The sequence below is a fragment of the Ceratotherium simum genome, chromosome 7 (genome assembly GCF_057802395.1).
Source record: "Ceratotherium simum simum isolate JZ-2026a chromosome 7, ASM5780239v1, whole genome shotgun sequence".
NCBI lineage: Eukaryota > Metazoa > Chordata > Mammalia > Perissodactyla > Rhinocerotidae > Ceratotherium > Ceratotherium simum.
The window spans coordinates 13,514,333-13,538,967 of record NC_141906.1 but is presented as its reverse complement, the minus strand read 5'-3'; the positions used below and the strand labels follow the sequence as shown (position 1 = coordinate 13,538,967).

At 48.7% G+C, this 24,635-nt stretch overlaps 1 protein-coding gene across 15 annotated transcripts in view; it reads right to left on the bottom strand.

Annotated features, from left to right (window-relative positions):
- The window catches only part of PLEKHA7 (pleckstrin homology domain containing A7), a 214,460-nt gene that overhangs the window by 27,452 nt on the left and 162,373 nt on the right, over window positions 1-24,635 (bottom strand). For 13 of the 15 annotated variants that reach the window (XR_015552664.1, XM_087433152.1, XM_087433153.1 and 10 more), the window contains 4 exons: window positions 21,851-22,321; window positions 11,988-12,510; window positions 11,334-11,420; window positions 8,602-8,655 (listed from right to left, as the gene is read on the bottom strand). Coding sequence is in view for 14 of the 15 variants with exons in the window: in XM_087433152.1 (XP_087289278.1) it covers window positions 8,602-8,655; window positions 11,334-11,420; window positions 11,988-12,510; window positions 21,851-22,321 (1,135 nt within the window). In the remaining variant the exon portion in view is untranslated. Of the gene's footprint in view, window positions 1-2,190; window positions 2,272-8,601; window positions 8,656-10,639; window positions 10,760-11,333; window positions 11,421-11,987; window positions 12,511-21,850; window positions 22,322-24,635 lie in introns of all 15 variants that reach the window. The other 2 variants (XM_087433165.1, XM_087433164.1) reach the window with 2 other exon arrangements.

The window sequence follows — 24,635 nt, the reverse complement described above, 5'->3', positions numbered from 1 at the left end:
GTGCCTGGAAAAAGCAGAACTCCAGCCAAATTCTGCTTTTCAAACTGGCAGGTTATGTGTACATACATGTATACACACAGTCACAGAGCACACTGAGTACAGCAACAATCCACAGACAGACAGGCTGTGCTGGCTCCTGCAAGGGTGGAGGGGGAGGGAGGGGAGTGGAGAGGCACGGGAGGAGGTGGAATTAATCCTGGTCAACCACAAACAGCTGAACTTCCTAGGCAGGACTTGGGCCTTAAACTCAGGGGAACCCGGCAGGTAAAGGTAGGGAAGTCTTCACTCTGTGTCCCAGTCCTTCACCAAAGCGAGGGACAGAGAGCTTGTCTACTCTCCAAGGGGCTGACCCTTGGCTCGTTTCCTAGGAAGAAATCATTTTCAAACTGAGCTATGCTTCGGGGATTTTTCCTCCTAGCAAAACTTCCCCTTATTTCATTGAAGCCTTTTACAGATGACATCTTTTGGATGTTGAAATAGCAAGGCAGAGTATCTAATTGAACAATGCTTCATTTATCCAGCACCATCAGGAAAGGAAGGGGGTATTCTACACAAAAAGGGCATTTTGAGAAAGCCAAGTCTTTTAAACTTTTTGATGGAAAGCTTTCTGCAAGTATGTCCTTCGCTGCCTTCATAGAATACTGAATATAAATTCAACCTTTTTTGGATGAATCAGAGTCATTATAAAAATCAGTAATACAGAATTTCCTAGAAGCTACTTTAGGATTATTTGCCCCTTGGTTAAATGCTCCCAAATTTCTGTGCTTTCATTTCCGTTTTAGATTGACATATAACGTTTCTTTTCTTCTCAGAATATCAGCGCTCTCTCTTTTCTAAGATGTTTCTCCTGTCCCCTTTTAAGGTGTTGTGAGTTAGAAATTCAAACCACTGACTGTCAGGATTAGAAACACAACAGAGGTGACACACCTGCTGCTCTTCTCTGTCTCCCTCCCTCCAGGCGGGTTCGGTGCCATCAAGGGAGATTCTCCTGTACCTTGTGTCTCCCACTCCCATGGGCCTTAGGACAGAGGATGTGTTCCATCTCCCCTCACCAGACAGGAACCTAATTACGGGTGACCGTGGGAACTGTGACATATTTTCTCTGTATCCTCAGAGCCCAGCCCAGGGCCCAGCATATTGAGGATATTTGGGAAATGTTTGCTTAGTGAGTCTGTGAATGTAAAAAAAACAGGGTGAGCTGGCTGTGCTGAGGGCCTGAGATCTATTCCTATGGAGTAAAGGCCACAGGCTTTAGAGCATGGGCTCCATGATAGTCTTTACACACCTCAGAGGCCCACTGAGCTTCTGAATTTAGCTTTGTTCCAGACAGCTGAGGCTACTAAGACATATCCACAAGTAATATATTACATCTAATTTTCCTTTTAAAATTGCGCTTTGTGATAGCAATGTTTAAGTCCATTTAAAACATCAACTATGGGTGCCCAGCATCTCTGTCACCAGAAAAAGTGAAAGCCTGTGGGCGCTCATCCATTTGAAAGAGTCTCTGCATCAGAAAGGAATCAAAGGCCACGCAGGCACCTATTCTCCTCCATCACATCCCAAGACTCCTTTTCTCAGGGCTCGGGATGATGGGGCACAGTACCTGCTTCCCAAACTGCAGCTTCCTTGAAAAGCTATAAAAACTGGCCACGTTAGGCATAACTTCTGCGTCACTCAAAGGGGGATGGGGGGGCCCGTTTTGTTCTAGTCCAACTCCAGACTGTTTTCAAACATCAACTCCTTGCCCTGAAGAAGAGCCACCCTAATCCCAGGGCCATGGTGGAATCTGAGGAGGCCCCAGCTCCTCCAAGGTGACCAGGAACTGCTGCTCCCCCTCAAGGAACTCATGCTTGACTACACAGACCATGCTGCTCTCTGTCTAGGTCAACCCTTGCCATGGAGGCAGACGAACAGAATGCGAACGTGACACAAGCTGGTGGCAAGCTAGGCAAGCCCCCCACCCCCATGCCAGCACAAAAGATGGAGTCACAGAACACCACAGATGAGAAGCTCAGCCTGGTGCACCAGCCAAAACGCTGAGAAGCTTCACTAGAAAGAAAATAAACCGAAATGACTTGCAGGAAGCCTGGGGGCGGTCAGAAGAGCCCCTGGATAAGCAAGTGATGGAGTCGCACGGAGCCAGAAGCAATGGAATGGCCCCGCCTGGAGACACAGATCAGATCATCTTACGCTTCTCCTGGGCCGACAGCCCTGTGCTGACTTCTTCAGCACTTTGTAAAGCACGTTGATCAAAGGTTCATTATTTTTTATCTGTTCCAAACAAAAAGGCAAATACAACAAAACGTAACAGGTGAGACATCACATGACACTTGAAGGAGCCAGAATTTGGGGAAGTGGTGAGGGAAACCTTAGGGAGGACGTGTGCTGTGCAATTCACATGACTGTGTCTCAGTCTGGCTGTGCTGCTTCCCAGCTGCCAGATGTTTCCAGACTTAGTCCCCTCACCTCTAACACAGGGGACAATAAGCTCTGCGTGAAGGCCCCTTGTGCAGGCTAGTTTACTGAGAGTGCCGGTTTCAGTGTCCGTTTCCTCCCTGGTTCTGCCGCAGAAGGCAGGAAGAAACCTTGCTTCTCCCTTCACCCTCCCTCATCACATACGGTGAGATACCGAATCTGGAGTTTAGAGTGGTGCCATGCATTAGTCTCACCCTGCCCAACACTTTCCACCTTCCATCCCTCCGACTCTTACCTCCACATCTGTGTTGCATCTACGTAATTATGTCTTTCTAATGTTCCCAAATGCTTACAGCTCCTTTGAGGGAAGGAACACTGTCCCCAACCGCTAAGACAGTGGATCTCAACCCTGGCTGGAACACTGGAATCAGCCAGGAGCTGTAAAAAGTACTGATGCCTGAGTCCCAACTCAAAGAAACTTGGATGTAATTGGTCTGGGGTGGGGTCTGGGCATCGGGATTCTTAAAAGCCCTCCTGGGTGATTCAAAGGTGCAGCCAAGATTGGGAATCACTATTCTAAAAAGTGAATCTCAAACTTGAGCATGCTTCAGAAGCACCTGGAGGGCTTGTTAATAAATAGATTTGCTGGGCCCCACCCCCAGAGATTCTCACTGAGCAGGTCTGGGGTGGGGCTCAAGATTTTGCATTTCTAACAAATTACCAAGTACTGCTGATCCTGCTACTTTGGGATCATACTTGGAGAACTTCTGCTTTGAAACAATGTTTCTCAACCACGGGTACACATTAGAAACACCTAGGGAGAGTTGTTGTTTTTCTTTTTTCTTTTTGAGAGTAATACTTGAGTATTACCAATTAAATCAGAGGGTCTAAGGGGTAGGACCTAAGCATCCATATTCATTTCAAAAGCTTCCCTGGTTGTTCTAGTTCATGACCAGGGTTAACAATCTCCGCTCCAGAACAACAGACCTCAAACTATAGTGTGTACAAGAATCACCCCAGAGCTTGATTAAAAAAAAAAAAAAAAAGAGCAGAATTCTGGGCACCATCTCCAGAGGTTCTAATTCAATAGAACTCCCCAGATCTGCCATTTTTTGTCAAGCTCACAAGTGATTCCAAAGTAGGTGGTGGCCCAGACCACAACTTAAGAAACTTTGGCCCGGAAGCTAACTTTGGAAACAGACCCTGAACAGAGAGGCCCTGATCTCAGGCTCAAACAGTCAGGAAGAGTCTGGGGGCCAGGCACCCAGAGCCACTGTGGACACATCCCCATCAGGGACAAGAGCCTCTCTGGGGCTGACTGCAACCTGCTCCACCCTCAATGGCACCACCTGAGTGGCAGCAGACGACCTTCCTTCAACCTCACTTCCCAGCTGTGCCTCCCAGCTGTAAAAAAACAATTCAAACTGCCAACAACAGTGAACCCCCACACCCCCGCTTCAGACCTAGCTGGTGTGTAGGGTTCTAAAGAGCAGAAGTTTAATGGCAGAAATAGAGCTCAGCGAATACAGCTTTAGAGTGGGTACACGGTATCCGGAAGAAGGAAGGCAGGTGTGAAGTTAGTCACTGGGTTCAAATCCTAACCACATAACTTTGCAGAAGTTACCTCTCTGATACGTGGGTGCCTGGTTGGTAAGGTGGGGACAGTAATTCCTATTGCTCAAGGTTGCTGAGAGGATTAAGTAAAATAATGAACATCAAGTGCCCGAACACTGCCAGGCAGGAACAGATGCTTAATCAATGTGGACTCCTTTCCACCCCGGCACCGCCAAGCAAAATGCCAGAGAAGTAAACATTTCCAAAAAGAACATTTAACGCAGGGCGTCTACTAAGAGAAGGGAGGATGCCGTTGTGTGATCACCTGGCAACACAGCAGGAATGCTCATTTCAGGAAGAAAAAGCTCCACAACACTGGGAAGCAAACACCACCAACTGACTGGAAGCTGAGCATCAGCTAACGGAGGGAGACAGACTCTGCATCCTTATGTCCATGGCCTTTGGGACAAGGACATGGGGGACCCTAGGCTGACCTGGTGGGGGCGGGGAGACTGTCCTTCTCCAGAGAGGCTTACCTCCTTACTCTCCCACCAAGGACCCAGGAGGGACCTCTCACAAGAAGCTGGTCACAGCGGGACTGTGCTCGTCTCTGTCTCTAGGCCCAGGCTGGGCTACGGGGCCCATTCAGTTGTGTCCATAGAGGCCTCGTCTGTGGGACCCCAGCTGGGCTCAGCATGAGTTCATTTTGTCTGGCATGTCATAGACTCTTCAGAGTGGTAGGCCGGGGTTTTTCCTGATCCAGTCACTCAACCCACCCAGTACTCATCTAGCCTCCGTTGCACCCCAGAGATGGGGAGTTCACCACGACCTGAGCTGGCCCTTTTAGAAAGGTCTTTCTTCTACTAAACTATATCCCTTCTACTTGAAGCTACTATCTACTGGACTTAATTCCCCCTTAGGGCCACAGAAGACACCTGGTAACATTTCAGAGCTTTATAGATTGTCTCTTCATCTTTCCTGAATCACACTGACCTCCTCTGACCATTCCACACTGTAGCTGTGCTAGCTACTGCTGTTTCTTGTTTCTGCCCAGCACGCTTTCCCCTTAGGGAACCCCTCCAACACGCCACAGGGAGGCAGGGCTGGGACAAAGTGAACCTGGGTTTGCAAGTGGCCACCTTTCTTCCCTGGCCATGTGGAGGCAGCCTGCACACCAGGGAAAGTAGAACCGTGATGACGTGGCCTGATCCCCTGGAACGGAGTCCATGGCTCTGTGAACCAGTATATTCCCTTTCTGGCTTAGCAGGTTGATTTGGGTTTCAGACACTTGCAAACAAAAGCATCCCACCTAATATACTCCTCAGCCACGGTTCTTGCAGGCCCTCAACACCTCTCCTTGGATTCCAGACCCTCCCTAGTCTGGATCCTGAAGTGAGACACACATCTGGGAACCCTACACCCTAGCCGGGTCTGAGCAGAGCAGGCCCACTGCCTCCCTGATCTGGGCACCCTGTCCCCTGGAGGGAGGCCATGGTGGTGCCAGCCTTTCCAGCAGCCAGGCCAGACCAATAACTCACACGCAGCACAAACTCCAGCGTCTTTCCCCACATGTGCTACAGGTAAGCCAAGTGTCTCTCACCTGCTGGTGCAGTTCATTTGGGGAACTAATTCTCCACGAGACGCTTAGCAACCGGAGGAAGAGCCACAAGACCAGAGAAACTCTGGTATCTACATAGCTGTTGTCCATGACAAACAGTGACAACTTCCAATCACTAGTTCATGTTCTGGTCACACAGAGTTCCTAGCAAGTGAAACATACCAAGGATGCACTCGCCTCTCTCTATCACATCAAACATGTTTCCCGGCATAATGACCCCAGTTTAGCTCTATAAAAAAACTTAATGCCGGGGCCAGCCCAGTGGCGTAGTGGTTAAGTTCGCGCACTCTGCTTCAGCAGCCCAGGGTTCGCAGGTGTGGATCCTGGGCACGGACCTACGCACCGCTCATCAAGCCATGCTGTGGCAGCATCCCACATATAAAGGTAGAGGAAGATGGGCATGGATGTTAGCCCAGGGCCAATCTTCCTCAGCAAAAAGAGGAGGATTGGCAACAAATGTTAGCTCAGGGCCAATCTTCTTCACCAAAACAAACAAACAAACAAAACTTAATGCTGTTGTGTCCACGGTAGTAGAAGCAGCATTTTAAGAAAGCCTGGGTGAGGGGCCAGCCCCGTGGCTTAGCAGTTAAGTGTGCGCGCTCCACTACTGGCGGCCCGGGTTTGGATTCCGGGTGCGCACCGACGCACCGCTTTTCCGGCCATACTGAGGCCACGTCCCACATACAGCAACTAGAAGGATGTGCAACTATGACATACAACTATCTACTGGGGCTTTGGGGGGAAAAAATTAAATAAATAAAATTATTAAAAAAAAAGAACTGAGCAGGCAGCACGGTGACTGGCTATCAGGGAGGCCGTGGTACACATGGCAGGTGGAGGCCAGGGCTGGTGGATCTCCCTCCAGGTCAGGTGGGGTGGTGGGCGTGGTAGAAGGACCTGCCCAGGATGAGGGTGCAGGAGGATAGGCAGGGGTGCACATTCAGCCCACCCACCACGTCTTAGCACTTTGCACCCTGAGGCATTACTACCTCACTTACAACACTCATGCTCTATGTGATCTCATTGCCACGTAAACACCCTGATTTTTTTTTTTGTGAGGAAGATCGGCCCTGAGCTAACATCCATGCTAATCCTCCTCTTTTTGCTGAGGAAGACCGGCTCTGAGCTAACATCTATTGCCAATCCTCCTCCTTTTTTCCCCCGAAGCCCCAGTAGATACTTGTATGTCATAGCTGCACATGTATGTGGGACACGGCCTCAGCATGGCCGGAGAAGCGGTGCGTCGGTGCACGCGTGGGATCTGAACCCGGGCTGCCAGTAGCGGAACACGTGCACTTAACTGCCAAGCCACGGGGCCGGCCCTAAACGCCCTGATTTTGAGAGAATCTTCCTTGTTTTGCTCATGTCCAAAAGCCAAGTCTGACTTTTGCCTACCACACCTTCCTTCCTAAGGCCTAGGACAGACTCAGGAACCTGGACGACCCGGCTCTACCTCCCCCTGCCCTCCCCCTGGCTCTCCTTGGCTCCCACCATTCCCTTCCCTTTAATCTCAACCAACCTAAACCCTCTGGCTCTTCAAGGTGCCACACACATGCCACCGCTTCCCAAAGCTTCCCAGCACTGCAGCCCACAATGACCCTCACTATCTCAGTCCTGAGCACTGAGCCAGACAGGTCCTGGTACACTCATTGGAAATAAGTCTGTGTTATTCGGGGATATTTTCTTTCCCCAACCCAGACTGTCTGGAAGTTTCTCAAGGCCACAGAGCCTCAATTTTTCTCTTGCATCTCCCCTAGGCTTCTCCAGAGCTGGGTACACAACAAGTGCTCAACAGATACCTAAATTAACTGTTTGATTCTTAATCAAAGGCCTGATCCTGCCTCCCTCCTCTGCTGCCTTCAGGCCTAATATTCATACCCCTGCTTCTACAAGGCCTGATGACAATCCCGTGTTACAAAGATCTCAAGCCAGGTACGCGGGCACTGGGGCAGGCAGTTGCCTGGATGTCCTCCCACGGGCCCTTCGCCCACCCTCTCACACCCGCAGTTAATTAAAGGTCACATTCCTTCAGTCTATTTCATGGTTCAGGCATAAGAAGTGCTTTTCACAGTGGGAGCTTTCAGAGAGCTGTGGGAACGAAACAATAGCAGCTCTCTTTCAAGCGAATGCTTCTCACTTCTACAGCAGCTTTCTCAGGCTCTCTCTGTGCTATGGAACCTGATTTAGAGCCTGAGCTTTATCACCTACAGGGAGGGCCCAGTGTTCATCTCCTAAACAGAGATGGCAGACTACGGTGAGCCTCAGAGCCATGTAATTCCATGTGGAACTTGCTCCCCCAGTAACAAAACCAAACAACCCACCAAACTACTTGTGGCTGAAAACACACACTGGCGGCACCCTATGAACCAAACCCACCCCCACTGGAAGCTCTGAAGAAGCGACTACTTATTATTTGGCGGGACCTTTTGGTTCTGACCAAGATCTTGTGCCCTTATTCTATAAGCCAAGACCTTACAGCAGAATTCACAAGAAACTGAGGAGAGCCCCGAGTTTGAGGCTGTAAGAAATAAAACTCTTCTGAAAGGTACAAACTTCCAATTATAAAATAAATAACTCACGGGAATGAAATGTACAGACTCTAGTTAATAATACCGTATTACATATCTGAAAGTTGCTAAGAGAGTAGATCTTGAAAGTTCTCATCACAAGAAAAAAAAATTTTATAACTATATGGTGACGACGTTAACCAGACTTATTGTGGTGATCATTTTGCAATATATACAAATATTAAATCATTATGCTGTACACCTGAAACTAATATAATGTTATTTGTCAATTATATCTCAATAAAAAAATGAAAATTTCAAAAGTCACAGCAACATCAAAAACCAAAAACAAAACAAGACTCTTCTGATTCACACAGGAGACATCTTCATTTGGGATCCAGATTTGATAAGACCTGCACGGCCTTTGGCTTTGGCCTCAGCTCCAATGAGGCTGACACTCTCAGACAGGCGAGTGCCAAGGGAGGCAAGAGCCCTGACATCACTCACCTTCAGGTCCAGGTACTCCAGGTCTTTCTTCAGCTGGAGGTAGGTATCATCAGCCTTCAAATGAAGCACAGAGAGAAAACAGCCAGTTATGAGCACCAAGGGTTTCCATAACTTGGGACTTCACGAGTGAACCACTTACATCGTGCAGCCTCGGGAACAAGGGACCACAGCAGACCAACACACTTGGGACCACAGAGGAAGCACAAATGTCTCGGTGTAGCTCAGAGCCCTCTTTTAGCATGGTGGATCTTGCAGGTCCCTGTGGGCAAAGCCAGCTTGTCCCCCCATTGGCTCGGGGGGACAGTTTGATGAGGAGGAGGGAGACAGTACACATCCCATCAGAGTGCTCGGATGGCAATGCAAGTGAGGCAGAGGTGAGCTCCTGAGATGGAACTAGAGAGGTCTAGCTGGAAGAGGACACACTACACCTGAGCTAGGGTCTCACTGGTCACTGATGCTCCATTTCTTGTCATCAAACCTTTGCACTGGGTCACTTCACATGCATGAAGTAAAATGACCCCCTGACTGGTCTGAATGGATGCCTGGAAGAGGCAGGGAGATGACCTAGGTGACCCAGGGAGGTCCCCTTATGACCCTGCGTTCCAGAACAATAAGCACCAGCAGCCACTGGAAGTTTCCTGGAAGTTTTGGCTCCCTTTGCTCAGCACGGAGCCAGTGTGGCCATGTCAGGAGCTAGTTGTGGAAGGTCCAGTGTGAGACCCACCTGCTTGCGTCATCTCTGACACTCTGTTGAGTTCTTCAGTATAATTACTGGAAACAGTGAGCATAAGGAAAAGACTCTTTGATTTCCTAGAACTTGTGCTTCCCATGTAACAGATCACAGAAGCTAACTGTGAGCCAGATGGGCTATGAAAGCTTGGACCTAAGAAAAATGGTCCAGGCACCACTTTCTCAGCAGAATAAGATGCCTCCCAGAAACCCAAGCAAGTGAGGGCTGGGAAAGTGGTCTCCGTTTACAGCTCTGATGCAAAACAAACACACAAATAAAAAATGTGAGACGTTCACGCCGTGCTTTTAAGCATGAGAAGGACTGAAGGACCATTGCCAGGGATACAGTGGCTTGCAAGATCTTATTTCTGTCCCTAAACTGTCCCCTTACCCGTCCCTTCTTCCCCAATCAGCCTAGTCCCTATACACTTTCCACAGCAGTAAGGAGGACAGAGGAGAGGAATGTTATTAAAAATCACCCAAATTCACAACTTAGGGTTTTTGCATGTGCTTCCTTACATTCATTTTGCTGAATATATTTCCTGAGTCCCTCAGGTCCCACTAAAACAGGACAGGTAAGGAAGGTGACAATCCCATCACCCTCATCTGTCCTCTGTCTACTTCTGTGCAGTCCGGAGGGGCCAGCCTCAGATGGACCAGCATCTTAAGCGGCTCAGGATGCCCAGGAAAGCAACTGCCTGGCTATTCCTTGAGGAGCTTGCTTGCAACGCTAGGTCCTGGAAATTTAGAATACTGTGCCAGATAGGACCCGGGTTTTGGCTCCAGCCTGCAGGCCACTAGCTGAAGGATCCCAGGCAAGTCACTTTCCCTTTTGGATCCACTGCCTCATGTGCAGTAATAACCCTTGTCCAGCTACCCTCTCCCAGGTTACTGTGAGGTTCACCAGAATGAGGGATGTGAGGATGCCCTGTCAATCAGCAGGGCACTGTCCAGATGAGAGGGGGCACTATGCCTCCCTCCTCCAAGCTGACACACACCTTTCAGCATCCCTAGGAGTGCCCAAGGTGGCAACAAGGACAACAGCCAGCACAGCCCTTTGGACACGACCACACACCAGCCTGGCAGTCACCACTCACAGCCAGAGAAGCCACAGTTCAGGTCCCTCACACCACATGCAGCCTCCTCCCCAGCACCAGGGGCGTGGGCTCCACCACTGCCGCACAGTGTCTGGCAGCAGCATCCAGAAGCAAACAGGCAGGGAACGAGGGAGAGAGCCAGACAACAAGTACAGACTAGACCACGGCCAGCAGGTCACTCCCTTGCCCCCAGGATGGCCCCCGGCCCTGACCTGGCAGGTGGGAAAAGTCAGCTGGTGCTGCAGTAACTGGCCGACGGCGAAATTTCGCACACTGGCCAGCTTGGCCTGGTGCCGCCGTAAGCGGGTGAGAAGCAGCGAGAGCTCCTCCAGCTGCAGGTGTGGAGACACATCACAAGGAAATTAGCCACCACAGGAGCACGACGCTATAATTACTCTTCACCCCGGTACCGAGACAGCACTGATGTGACACCGTTAAGCAATTATCGCATTAACTCTGTCATTAGGACAAATAAAGGCACTGGCAGAAAAGGGGCTGCAGGAAGCAGTTTTTTTAGGAAACAGCAACCAAGAGTGCAACCTCACCTAGACTCAAGCTTTGAAGACAGAGTTAACTAATCAAAGCAAAGACCGGGAAGAAAGAAGAGGAGCTTACAGGAGAAAGCAAGTGGCTGGAAAATGCTGCAGGCAAAATGCAGCCAAAAGAGAAGACAAGGCCAACATTCTCCTTCACTTCTCCTAAGCTCTTTGTCTGCTCTGGGGAGGACCCAATGCCAGCCGGATGAGCCCAAGCAAGCCATCTGACTTTACATCATCCCTAAAATGGGGGTTGATAACTGCCCTGTGGCCACACTTGACTGGCTCAAGGGAAAAACCCCAGGAGAGAGCCCTTTGCAGGCTATATTTTGTATCAGCCACCTGGCGGAGGAGACAAGGAGCTGCTTACCGATTTTCCATGTAAACTGGGAGCGCTGACAGTGTGGGTCATGTAACCCATGGAGGGCATGGAGCGTCGGTCCACGTGAGAGGAGTTCTGCAGGTGGGGAGACAAGAATCACACCGAGGGCCTGGCAAGGAGGCCGGGGCTGGGGCCGGAAGCTGCCACTCACTCCCAGGGCAGCCTACCACACAGCACCTCACCTCTCTGAGCCTCAGACTCTTCATCTGTAAAATGGGGCTACACACCTCTCTCATCGAGTTATAACTACAAACTGGGAAAGCCCCTTGGAGAGGTAAAATTTAAGTTGGTAAAGAGGTAAAATTTAATTTAAATAGTTAAACTGACTGAACACAAACATCTTTTCCTGCCTTCCAAGATGCAAGGAAGCAGACTTCTAGTTGTGTGACCCTGTGCAAATTACTTCATACCTTAACGCCTCACAGTTCTTATCTGTGAAATGGGCATAATAACACCTACCTCATAGGGTTGTTGTAAGAATTAAAGTAAAGCCTTTAATACTGCACCTGGCACCTAAAAGTACTGGTAAGTGTTAGCTATCATTATTACCCCAAATTGCTCAAATTTGTGTTCAAACCATGTAAGGCTCCCAGTGTGCTACTGCTAGACCCCAGCAGCCTGGCACGGCCTTCAGAGCCTCACCTTGGTGGTGTGGCCCCATGCCTTCCTGGGAGAACCCCCCAGTGAGATGTCCACGCTCCTCCTCTGGTCCGGTGGCTTGACAGTGACCCTCTCTGCTGGTGTGTGTGGCCGCCGGGGTGGGAATACCCTTGGGGGTCCCGGGGGAGGGATGTCTGAGGGAGACGGAGGCACAGAAATGGAGCGGGGCACCTCCAGCATGCTCCTGCTCCGGCCCTGGTCGGCGAATTCTGGGGAGCCAGCACAGATGGGCGCCGTGGGGCTGCCGTGCCGGAACTGCTGGCGCTGCTGCCACTCATAGAGCTGCCAAACGGTGCCATCCCGGTGCGCCCGGCGCTCCTCGCTCGACATCTTCAGGTGGCTGGCTCGGTCCTGTGCATACTTGTAGTCACTCGGCAGGTTGCGGGGAGGGGGCGGGGAGCCCCCTGAGGGGTGTCGGGTGCTCTTGGGAAGAGTCTGGTAGTTTTCTGGGAAGGCCAGGGACTGGCCAGGACCCTGGCGAGGAAGGGTCTGGTCCGGAGGCAGGCTGAGGAGAAAGGAGAAGGGCAGGTAAGACGACCAAGCAAGGGTCTGCCAGGCTTCTGGAAACACAGCTAAGTAAATCCACAAAGCCAGGCAGGCGAGGGAGCCCTGTAAGAGCCCCCAAGAACATCAAAGTAGACATCCAGGACTTGAGCTGCTCCCTCCCTCTGCAGAGGACTCCAAAACCATTTTTCTCTGTCAACCTTGGTGTGTCAACCCCCCTACCAGGCCAACGTGGCTGCCCCACGACCATCACTTCAAGTGCAATGTGATTAAACCTGCTTTCTTCTCCCCTCTTGCCGTCAGCTCTTCCAACAGGTGTGCATGTTTCTAGGAAACGCCTCTCAGTCCCCCGGGGTCGCCAACTTTCCCTCTGCCCAGTATCTCAGCACCAAGTTCTGGAGGTTCCTAAAGGAAGGGGCTGGCACAAGTTCCCTTCTCTTTCTCCTACTCTAGTCCATACACTGATTAATTACTCCCCCTCAGACAACTCTGAGACCTTCCTAACTAGTTTCCACGCTGTACACAGTCTACTGCTTGGATCCAATCACTCCTGTGCTCCAAAAATTTCAATGGCTCCCTGCTGCTCATGAAATAAAACCTAAACTCCTGTGCCTGGTACTCACAGCTCCCTAGCACCTGACCTCAACCCATCCTGTAGTCCTGCTATTTTCTCACTGCTTCACTTACCAGGGCCAGGACTAGGCTGGGGCAAGCCAGGAGGCCAGGGCCCAGCATTTAAGGCGGCACTCCCGCTCAGGGATAGCCCTGCACTTGCTGAAGCCCGAGAGTGAGTCTCACCCAATCCCGCCCAGCCTCCTACACACCCGGGCAACTGCTCGCAGTGGAAAAAGCAGAGGCAGTCTGACCTGGGTTGAATCCTAGCCCTCCCATCCACCAGCTATGTGACCCCACGCAGCTTCTCTGACTGCTCGGAGCCTCGGCTTCCTTATCTGTAACAGGAGGACATGTTACAGGCCTGCCTCATAAGGCTCTTCTGAGGAGTAAAGGAGACAAGTGAGAGAATGCGGCTCTGTGCCTGATGCACAGAAGGTGCTTCACTAGCCTCTCCTTATTCTCATAATGGATTGTTCTTCCCTCCCTGCCTGTATGGGCTCCCCTTGCCCAAGTCACCCAAATCTCACTCATTCTCCAGGACACTGTCCCACGCCCCTTCATGGAGGCCATCTGCAAGGCTGCAGCCCTCAGGGTTCCTGCTCTGCTCCGACCTAGTTATTGTACGGTCTGTAACTTTTCCAAGGTTCTGAATTGATGTAACCTTTTCATACTTGCAAGACATCGCTTCCCCAGCCAAGCTGTAAATCCTTGAAGGGAAGGAACTGTATCTCACTTCTGCGATACTGTCCAGGGTCTGAGAAAGTCCTGATGTATAACTAGCCCTTCAACAAATACTCCCACACACAAGAGCTGGATATGACTGTGAAAACTACTACCAACCAGCCATCTTATTTTCTGAGAAGGAAGAAAAATTCAGAAAGGGGCAAAGTATGGAGTTTTATTAATCCTTAAAAGTCTAACCTGAGAGGCAGCATGATGTTGTAAAAAGAGAACAGGTTTTGGAGTCAGACAGGCCTTGGGTTGGAATCCTAACTCTGCCTTTATCTATCAATTTTTTCTAACAAACTTTATTACATAGTGCTTACCACGTGCCAGACATTGTTCTAAGTCAGTACTAGTCAGAGTGTGGTCCACGGACCACCAGCATTAGCACTACCTGGGAACTTTTTAGAAATGCAAGTTATCAGGCCCCTCCCCAGATCTGCCAATCAGAAAACCTGGGGGCCCAGCCACCTGTGTTTTAATAAGCCCTGCAGGTGGCTAACGTTTGAGAAGTGCTGTTCTAACTGTTTTCAAACTCATCTCATTTAATCACTTCCTAGCTACAGGACCTTAGGTGTCACAAATGTCCTCACTCCTTACTATAAAATGAGGATACTAAGAACCACTTAGTAGATTGTTGTGAGGATTAGAAATAACTATCATTCAAAAATGGTATCTTTCTTCTTCCTTTTTATCATTATCTTTGCAATTACAGGAGGTAATTTTAAGATCTTTTCAACCCAGACTTGTCCAGGGTGTCTGTTTAGGCTGCCTGCTTGCCACTAGGTGGCAGGGTTTGCTACTGATTTCCCAAAGTCAGAGGGGAATGTGTCAGTGCCTGAGTCCTCAAACAGCGGTGGTGGCAGTGGCACAAACCAGGCTGGGAGTTTCCCCCGGGAGTTCATGACTTTACTAATCCTTGTTCACTCTGCCTGAAGCAAAATGCAAACTTTGAAAAGCATGTCCTAACTGTGCTCCCACCGTACGTACACCCCTTCCATCTGGCTCTGCAGGCCACTCTCGGTGCCTGCCTACAGTGTCTGGATAGTTAGAGGCCCACACAGGGCGGTACTCTGAAGCCCTCAGCTCGCCCTCTAGCCTGGGCCCTCTGCTTATGCACTGCCTGCCATCCCCCAGTGCTGGCCATTTGGGAGTGACCCCAAAGACCCCAGTGCAGCGGTGAGCCCAGGCTCCAGAGCCAAACCATGGTAACTAACTGATGGTGGAGGGAGGGACACAGGAAGGAGGGTTGTAAGATGAGGTAAAGACGCCCCTGGGAGCAGGCAGGAGCTCCCAGAGCAGCTTTGTCCCTGATAGTAGATCCATTTCCTAGCCCCCAACTCCAGCCTTGCCCTAAATGAGGGCTCAACGTCTCCTGCCCTCATACCCTGCTCTGTGGCTATGGGGCCTCCCTGTTCCAAAAGGCACCGAACAGGATATTCTGATATAGCCACCACAAAATGGTCATACTGAAATGTAAAATCAATTTTTATAACCAATCACTTATGCAGCAGACATTCATCACCCTGACTTCCATATCAACTGAGCTTCCACATCAATTGGACTTTCATTTTCTACTCTGTTCCTCACTGTAATATTTGAGTCCCTGACTCCACCCCAACCCCCACCTTTTTATTTCACAAGTATGCATTACTTTAAATACCAGGAAAAAAAATGGAAGGCTAGAATTTCAAAACCATCTCTTAGAATGGGTTAAGATTCTCAGTGTATGTCAGTCTGTCCTCCACAAACCATCATTCTAAAGTTTAACGATGTGAAATATAATATATATCTCTAATAAAATACATATCTTGTGCAGTCTAGAGCCACGAATATGAGATCATATTACTGTTTAAATAACCCTCCTTCCAATATCTAAGGTGCTCAATCTAATGAGTTCAGCACAGTATTAATCACACACAAAGCAGAGACATCCATCTTCTGTATTTTCACATGGCAGAGGTTCCTTCATTAAGCAGCCAGATCTACTTACTACTTGACTGTAAGACATTACAAATATATCTTTAAGAAAAAAAATCCTCTGGGAATGCAAGATGCAGTCCTTTCAAGATACAAGTGAATGATCAGATATTGTACTTTGCTTACTGGGGGACTGATAGTCCCTTTCTTCTCAAAAGGCTAGTCTTCAAAGTCCTCACTGTTACTTTTCAGCCCACTGAGATCTTCCACCACTAGACCAAAATTCCTCTCGTCCTGCGCCCAATGACCTTCAAGGCCAAGGAACTGTTTTCATCTGCAGGCTCAGTGTCACCCTGACCCTTAGATAAGAATGGCTCAAACTCTATCTCACATCCGAGGGACAGTCCAACGCCTTCCCCAACCACCTCTTATCTCCTTGCAGTTGACTTCTCGTCCTTTAGCTCCTCAATGTTCCCCCCACTTCTAAATACAGGCTGTGGTGTATAGCAGAGTAACGTAGGTTGATGGGCTGCCAGAAACAGTTATGTAGAGACATTTCACAACCAACAACTTATAACTGCATATCACTTGCACAGCTTTTGAAAGTCCTTTCTGCAACCCTGCCACAAAGGGTTTCTCACTGGCTGTGCCATCTTTCTACTTTCTTCCCATCTTCCCCTATTACTCTGCCTCCTGACCTAACTCTAAAATTCTAACTTTATTACAAAAGGCAATTCAGGTCTGCCCATCTAAGCCCATCAAGAAGCTTAGTAGAACCAAAGGCCTCAACGACTGAGCAAAAGACCAGCAGAGAGACCCTGAGGCTCCAGACTCTCCTTCAGTGGTGCCCAGCCTCCTCAGAAGGCACCAGCCCCAGGGGGTAGTCCTTATTTGCAACACCTCATGCTGCTGACTGGAATCCTTCCCAACGAAACTCCCCTCACCACTCTCCGGTTTTCCTCCTCCATCTCCTGCTAGGCTCCTTTATGGAGACCCTGCTTTTGCCCACCCCTTGGGCTGGAGATGCTCAGGGTTCTGTCTTTGGCCCTCTGCTATTGTTCACTCTCCGCTAGGGATTCTCAACCCTGGCTGCACATTAGAATTGCTGGAGGGAGGGGGGTGTTTTTAAAATTCCTGATGTCCAGGCTGCAACTCAGATCAATGGAATCAGATGTCTGGGCGTGGGACCCAGGCCTCAGTAAATGTCAAACCTCTCCAGGTGATTCACATACTGGTAATACCACGGGAGCCTTTAAAACATACTGATGCCTTGACCTCACCCCAGACCAATTAATCTAAATCCCCGGCAGGGCCTCAAATGATCTAATTGTGCAGCCAGGATTAAGAGCCACTGCTCTAAATAGTCCACTCTGGGTGATTTACTGTCAGGGCATCAGTTACCACCTCTAGGCATTGATTTCCAAACCTCTCTCTAACCTGAACCCACAGTTCCCATAACCTACTGGGCATCTTCAGCTGGCCACTCCACAGGTACCACATTCCTCTTCAAGCTCATTTCTCTCTCCTACGCTCACATCTTGTGCACGGCACCACATCTACCTATTAAGCAAGCCAAACTTGAATGTTAATCTCAGCTCTACCTGTGGCCCTCCCCATCTTCCAGGCCTAGATAAATCAGTTCACCAAGTCCTAAATCTGCCCAGCCTCAACATCTATGTATGCTACCCATCCCCTCCTCACAATGCTCACCATCTTCAGTGCTTCTGTTTAGGTCTTCCTCGCCTCTGACCCAAACTATGACCACCATATACTTGATCATTTTCTCTTTCCAGGCTCTTTTCCTTCTAAACCATCTTCCATATTGTCACCAGAGCAAGGAGTTAACCTAAAACAGTAGTTCTCAGTGCTGATAAAGGGGTGGGGAAACAGAGACACTTTTGGTGGGGTATAAACTGAAACAACGTCTTTAGAGGGTAATTGTGTAATATCTATCAAAGCTAAAACTGCATACATCCTTTGACCCAGTCATTCCACTTTAAGTAATCTGTCTTTCAAATACACTTGCACTTCTACACAAAGACAACTGGACAAGTATATTCATTGCAGCACAGTTTGTAACAGCAAATGTTTGTAACTAACCTAATCGTCCATCAACAGGGAATGGGATAAAGATCACTGTAGATGCATACAATGGAGTACTCCACACCATTTCAAATTGATGATATATGTCTGTATGTGCTGATACGGAAAGACAGCCAAGATATATTAAAATATCTATCTCCATACATCCATAGATATTGATATATTAAGTGAAAAGGGCAAGGTGAACAACAGGGTTGTTTTTTTTTTTTTAACACAGTGGTTGGACTTTGGGGAGCAGAACTAGGTTTCTGAAATAAAATAGGAGGACCCTTATTTTCAATATTTACCTTTTGGTATTGTTTTGATTTTAACCTTGTGAGTGGATTACTGATTATTTGAGGGTACTAAGCAAAGGTAGATCTGCACACTTAGCTATGAATTTGGTAATGAATTAGTAATTGGTACAGAGAAAACTAAGCAAACTACAAGCATGAACATTATCAACAACAGAAAACAAAAAACTGTACAACAAATGAGATTTAATTACAGTACACTATATGGCCCAGCTGTGAATATTTATATTGTCAAATTAATGTAAAAACTGACCAGTGATCTAAACAAAAATTATGCTGTAACTATACTGTGAAGCTGGGATAAGGGCAAGTATGTCTGTTGAAAAGGAAGGTGTGGGGGATAAGAGACTTAAATCCTTACCCTCTAGAGTAGAATGTCAATAGATAGCTAAAACTGAAAACCAAGAAACAGCAGTATTTAAGTATCTTATTTGGAAATATAGAGGTAAACTGGGAAAACTACTAAAAAAATTGAAAGTAGTTGCTGTCTTGACATGAGTACAGCCATGTTTGGCCGCTCCATTGACCTACAACCACCAGCACAAACAGAAATACCAAGCTGCTTTCTGTGTGGTGGGAACTGGCCCTTCCCCCACAGAGAGAGTTGCAAGTTGTAACATTTCAAGGCTCTTGGAGCGCCGTAGCATGGGATGGACTGGCCATCTGTGCCGGGCTAGGATGATAACCAAAGAGAACAATGCACGTACACAACTACTGGGCTGGGACGTTAGCCAGGGGGCTCAGTGCACATACGCCACTGATAACTATTTTGTGCATGGAAACACTAAATGCTTGCTCTGCAAACTCTGTAATTGCTTACTCTGAAAATCACTGATGGTATAAAAACTGCTGGAAACTGAGACCCGGTGAGAGTTCCACCTGTGGAAGGGACACCTTGCCCAGGATGTGTGATCCTTGCCCAGCCGCGTCGATTGACAGGGCTCTCCCGGCAGTGGGGCGTGGATGTTGTGAGTAACTGATTTGATGTAAAATAATTGATTTGATATGAAGTAATTGATTTGATGTGTTCTCTTGTCGGTCAACCTGGTGTTTCTCTTTCCGGTTGATTTGTGTCATTTCTCTTCAGCCGATGTGGGTGTTTTCCCTTTCCAGTTGGGCTGATGTTTTTTCCCTCTTAATATTTGACCTATTTAGATCTCTTTGCAGACTATCGCCTTTACTATCCTCTATATAATAAAATATACCTTCAGTCCATTTGTTTGGAGTAAAAAGTGTCTTTTACATCTCCGATCGAATCCCCAAACCTCTCATAACAGTTGCTCAGAGGGGCTGAAATCAGGAGTAGGAATGGATGGGGGTCACACTACTTAAATCCTTAAACTATGTACGTACATTAACTTGAATAAAAAAGAATCTTAAAAACAAAGGTAACTAAAACTTCCATTCTCATTTGGGTGGGGTACATCAGAATAACCTGGGAGATTTCTTCCCATATACAAAGACCTGCTGTATTATAACTGGGATGTGGTAAGGGCTGGCTAGTCTGAAAAATCTCCCTGGGTGATCCCGATGTCTTCTCCCTGACAATACCCTTCAAACCACTGTTCTAAATAATAGATAGTATCATGTCAGGCTCCAGTTTAAAGCCTATCAATGGCTTGCATAGGCCTTCAGGATTAAATCCAGTAGTGGGAATTACAGGCTCATCAGAGCCAAACCCCTGCCCTTCCTATCTGCCCCTCTTTCTGGTTTCTCCTGCTTTCACCTCCCCTAGCCAGCCCCATACTGACTTCAGTTCCTAAGAGTTGTTACATACACAAGGAAACAGCTAACTTATCATGATGAGCTTTTCTCGGACCACACTGTCTCCTCTGCTGGATTCCCCCTTCTGCTGCCAACCTTAAGTGCTGGGGTACCACTTATGTGCTGATTGCTCCCAAGTAGCATGTCCAGCCCAGACCTCAAACCTCAACACCACAATCCATATCCAACTGCCTACCTGACATCTCCCCTAGCATAGCTAATAGGTTTCCCAAACTCGTATGTCCAAAGTGGAAACTCTGATTTCCCCCCAAGCTTGTTCCTTAGCCTTCCCCATCTCGGCAACCACCCAACTGTTCAAGTCAAAATTCTAGGGATCATCTTTTTTCCTCCCTTTCTCTCATCCTGCATGTCCAATTCATTGACAAGCTTTACTTTTTCAACCTCCAAAATGTAACTCAAATCTATTTCTTTCTTTCTATTTCCACTATCCCCATCCTGGACGATTGCAGCCTCCTCCCTAGGCTCTTATCGTCTTTGTGAATTATTAATCAGATCACATCACTTGCCAGCTTAAAACCTTCCAGTGGCTCCCCCATTGCTTGTTCAAATAAAATCCAAATTCCTTCCCTTGAAGTACGAGGACCTGCACGTTATAACCCCTGCCAGATTTCCAACCTCACTCAGCAGTAAGGTCACTCAGAACCACCTCCCAGGGGGTCTAGCCAGCCCAGCACCAAGCAAAGCAGCTTCCCTCCCCTGTGTCCCTAGGCAGTAGCTGTTTTCAGTAAGATACAAAATTTGAACAAACAGAATTGACACCTGGCCAGTCCCAGGCAGGAATGGGAAGGTTTCTTAGCTACAACACAAAAGGCCTTCTTTCTCCTGGTTTGTCCCACAACAAAGTCTACCAATTGCTTAGGGGGTTACCATTGTGATTTCTCCACCATCTACCCAAAAACTGCCCACCTGGACCAGATTAAAGAGGTTATGCAACCCACACATGCACACCACACACACACACACCTAAAAAGAGGCCTAGGCTATTCTCCTAGGAGCACTACTACCTCCAGAACCTACAGGTGGAAAGTCTGGGCCTCCCCAACTAGGGGGAATGAAGTGTGGCATTTTAAAACATGTTTATCAGGCCTGTCGCTGACTTGATCTGAGCTCTGGCACTGGCACATCCACTGGGGCCCCTCCAGCCCAGGGGAGCTTTCTGAATGCAGCATGGCTTTGCTATCTCCTATCCAGTCAGTGATTTGTTCTTGAAGCCTGAGGATGGCAAGGGGGATTAACTGTCTTCACAATGAAGACAAAATACAGTGGCTTCTGGGGACAATGGGGAAGCCGGGTTACCCTGAATTCTTCATGTTCACAAATGTGTCCTAATTAATCTAAAATTATAATAAAATACAGGGCTTTGCAAATAGCAAGAGATGCATGCCCTCTCAAAAATTAGAAACCGCTTCTTGAAGGGATGGGTATGCTGAAGCCCAATGTCAACAGTGTTGAAGCACTTCTCTATGTGCCTGAAATTAAAAATGGAGCTGTATTTACTCTAGTTTCTACAAGTATTTCCTGGATGCAGGGGAGCAGCAGCACAGGAGGAGATCAGTTACTATCTACTACTGCCTGTTTCAAGGCGCGCTCTCTGGGGAACGGAGAGGCGCCTTAACATAATCTCCTGTGGGCTTGGGAGGCTCACAGACCCAGTGTGAACTCTGGCCTGGCCACTCACCTGTGTGCCCTGGGCAGGTTCCTTCACTTCTCTGAGCCCCACTTCCTTTGTCTATAAATTGAGGATATCACCCCTCCTTGCAGGGTGGTTACAGGCATTTATGGAGATAACGGAGGTAAAGAGTTTAAGGCCGGCATTTGCCCAGGACGTGCTGGGTAAATGATAGTTACTGCTATTACGTTATTATACTCAGTAGTAGCAGCGATCCTGAGTCTATTACTGACCTTCTGCCGTCCCCCTTCTGGGCCTTTGCCCACTGCTCCACTTGGGCCAGGCTGCTCTTCCTCTGGCTGTGCTTTTCAGGGTTGATCCTGGGAGGAAAGGCCCGCTGGTACCCGCCAGTCCCATTCTGCTCTCCTGGGCCATATGCGGGCGGCAGCACACCGTTCTTCTCCGCCCGCTGGGGCTGTGCCTGCTGGCCTCTCGGGCCACCAGGTAAATCCACGAACAAGGCGTCCTCCTCGGCTGGTGAGTATGGGGACCTGGCCTTGCTGCTGTCCCGCTTGCCCTCCCGTGGGTCCCTCTGGGAACGGTACCGCTCTTCCTCTTGCTCCCGCCTCTCGAAGCCGAAGGAGTCCTCTTGGCCGCAATGAGGACAATCCCTCGCATGTCCAGGTCCCACGCGGCCACATTCACGACAGGACTCTGCATGGTTGACCTGGGGGACTGCCTGCCGCTCCACCTTCTCCACTTCCCTGCAATGACAGCAGCACATTCAGCCCATTCCAGACAGCACCGCTGGCTGCCCAGACTCCCAGTGAACACACTTTACACTCAAATTACCTCCAGGCCTTTGCACAGGCTGTTCCTTCTGCCTGGAACACCTTTCATGCCTGGTCCCTCACTCTGCCCGCCTAACTTCTACTCCTTTGGGATCTGGCTTAAATGTCACCTCCTCCAGGAAGCCACTCCAGACACACACCCCCAGTCTAGATCAGGACCTTCGCTAACTCCCCTGTCACACTAATCACACTGGACCATAATTGCATTTTCACTCCTCTGGCTCCCAAGTAGACTATGAGCTCCTTCAGGCTGAAGGCCCACCTGGCTGATCATCGTATGCCTAGAGCTGTGCAATGACTGGTACAGAACAGGTGCTCTATAAATACTACTGAATGAATAAATGATGCCTGTGACATTCTCATGCCTTTCCCTTGTGCTGTGTGTCTATATGTCTGTCTGATGCAGTCTGGCTTGGATAGAAGGCCCCTGAGCCCAGGGCCTGCCCCACTGGCATCCAGCACAGCCCAAAGTACAACTGGCAGTATAATGAACATTCTTTAAAGACGGGAAGTAGAGAAGAGGCATCTCTTTATATGCCCACTTATCTATCTCGTCAGGGAACTGCTCAAACAGGACCCCACAAGAACACTCACTACCAACAGTTCTACAAAGAATTATTAGTCAGATTTTAGACATAAGGAAACTGAGGCACAGAGAAGATAAATGCCTGAGACCATACTGCTGGAAAAGAGTGGATCCAGGGCTTAATCCCAGGTAGACCGCAGAGCCCATGTGCCTGAGCTGCTGCTCTCCACTACCTCTCCATGCGCGTGTCCACGGCCTATACACATGCACACCTGGAAATTGTAAAGGAGAATGGGGTGGGCGGGTGAGAGGTCAGGGTGTGAACTGAGGCTGGAGGAAGGGCTTCTGGGGCAGACAAGGAGTCCTCTTTCACAGCCCGTCTCCCACTGTAAGGTGCCTTTCTCCTCAGCTCCTTGGGGCAGGGTCCCAGTTATGTCTGCATCCCCACTACCTGGTACCACAGACACAGCAGCGGCTCACAAGCTTTGCAGAATTTTGATTGGGGAAGCAGAGAACATACCCTAGCCCAACTGGACCAGAAAAATGTCAGGGACCCTTAAACAGGGCAGCTAGTCTACTTGTACTCCTTGGTAAAAAGTCCTGGCCTTGAGCTCCATCACTCCTCGAAAAGGCCATGCCAGAGCGTTCCCCATTTCAACACAAGAGCATAACGGAAATGCCCTGGCATTTACATCTCAGCGGCCAGAGCCCAGGTGTCCTTGCAACAACCTCAGAACCTCAGCTACCAATAATCAGCACCGATTCAGGGCAGAATCAACCCAGTCTGGGATAGTTAGAATCTCAATATAAAGTGAAACTACAACCCCTAACACAGAGTCTGCTTCTTTGGCCTTAACTTAGGCATGGAGAACTGAGAAAGGCAATCTCATTGTCCATGTACTCATCCTTTTCCATGAAAATTCAAAGCTTTGTGAAAAAATGCTTCTTTGGACCTCCTTTTATCCATCACTAGGGGACATCTTTCCCCCACACCTGCCACCCCTTCTTCTGGTAACAGCGTTTCAATTTTCATTTGGGGATCACCCTCCCTCACTGTCAGTCCATGTGGTTTGGGTGCTGCTGACTCTACTAGTCCCTGTCCAGCTGAGGCTCCAAAGTCTTAGCAACTGGTTCAGGGGTTGACACATGACTCAATCAGAGTCTGCCCTGGGACTTTGGTTGGAGCTGGACTTGAGCTGCTGGAACTCGGTGGGAAGCAGCTGTTTGAGAATGAAGCCAACACCAAGGAAAGCAGATGGAGAGAAACAGAATCCTAAAGACTTGGCCCGAGGTCCTAGATTTAGCCACACCTAAACCAGACATATCCTTGGACTTTTGCATTGTGAACCAATAAATTCTCTTTCTCACTTAAGCTCGTTTCAGTTTGGCCTTTGTTACTTACAGTGGAAGGAGTCCCATTACATCACTATATAATGACATACTTAGATGGCGATCTCTGAGGGCCCTTCCATTCCTAATGTTCAGTAGATCTATAAGCTCCAGTAGTAGGAACATATGGAAAATATTCAGAGGCCTATATTTTAAGAAAAAGCAATTCTTACTGTAAGTTATAAAGGGACAACTCTCTTCCACAATGCACACATTATAGGTTTTAACTCTTGTCTTTCCTTTTGTCCTTTAATCCTCCGTAACCACGTCACTATAAACCCAACCAGTAGCCTTCAAGTTGCCTAAGCTGGC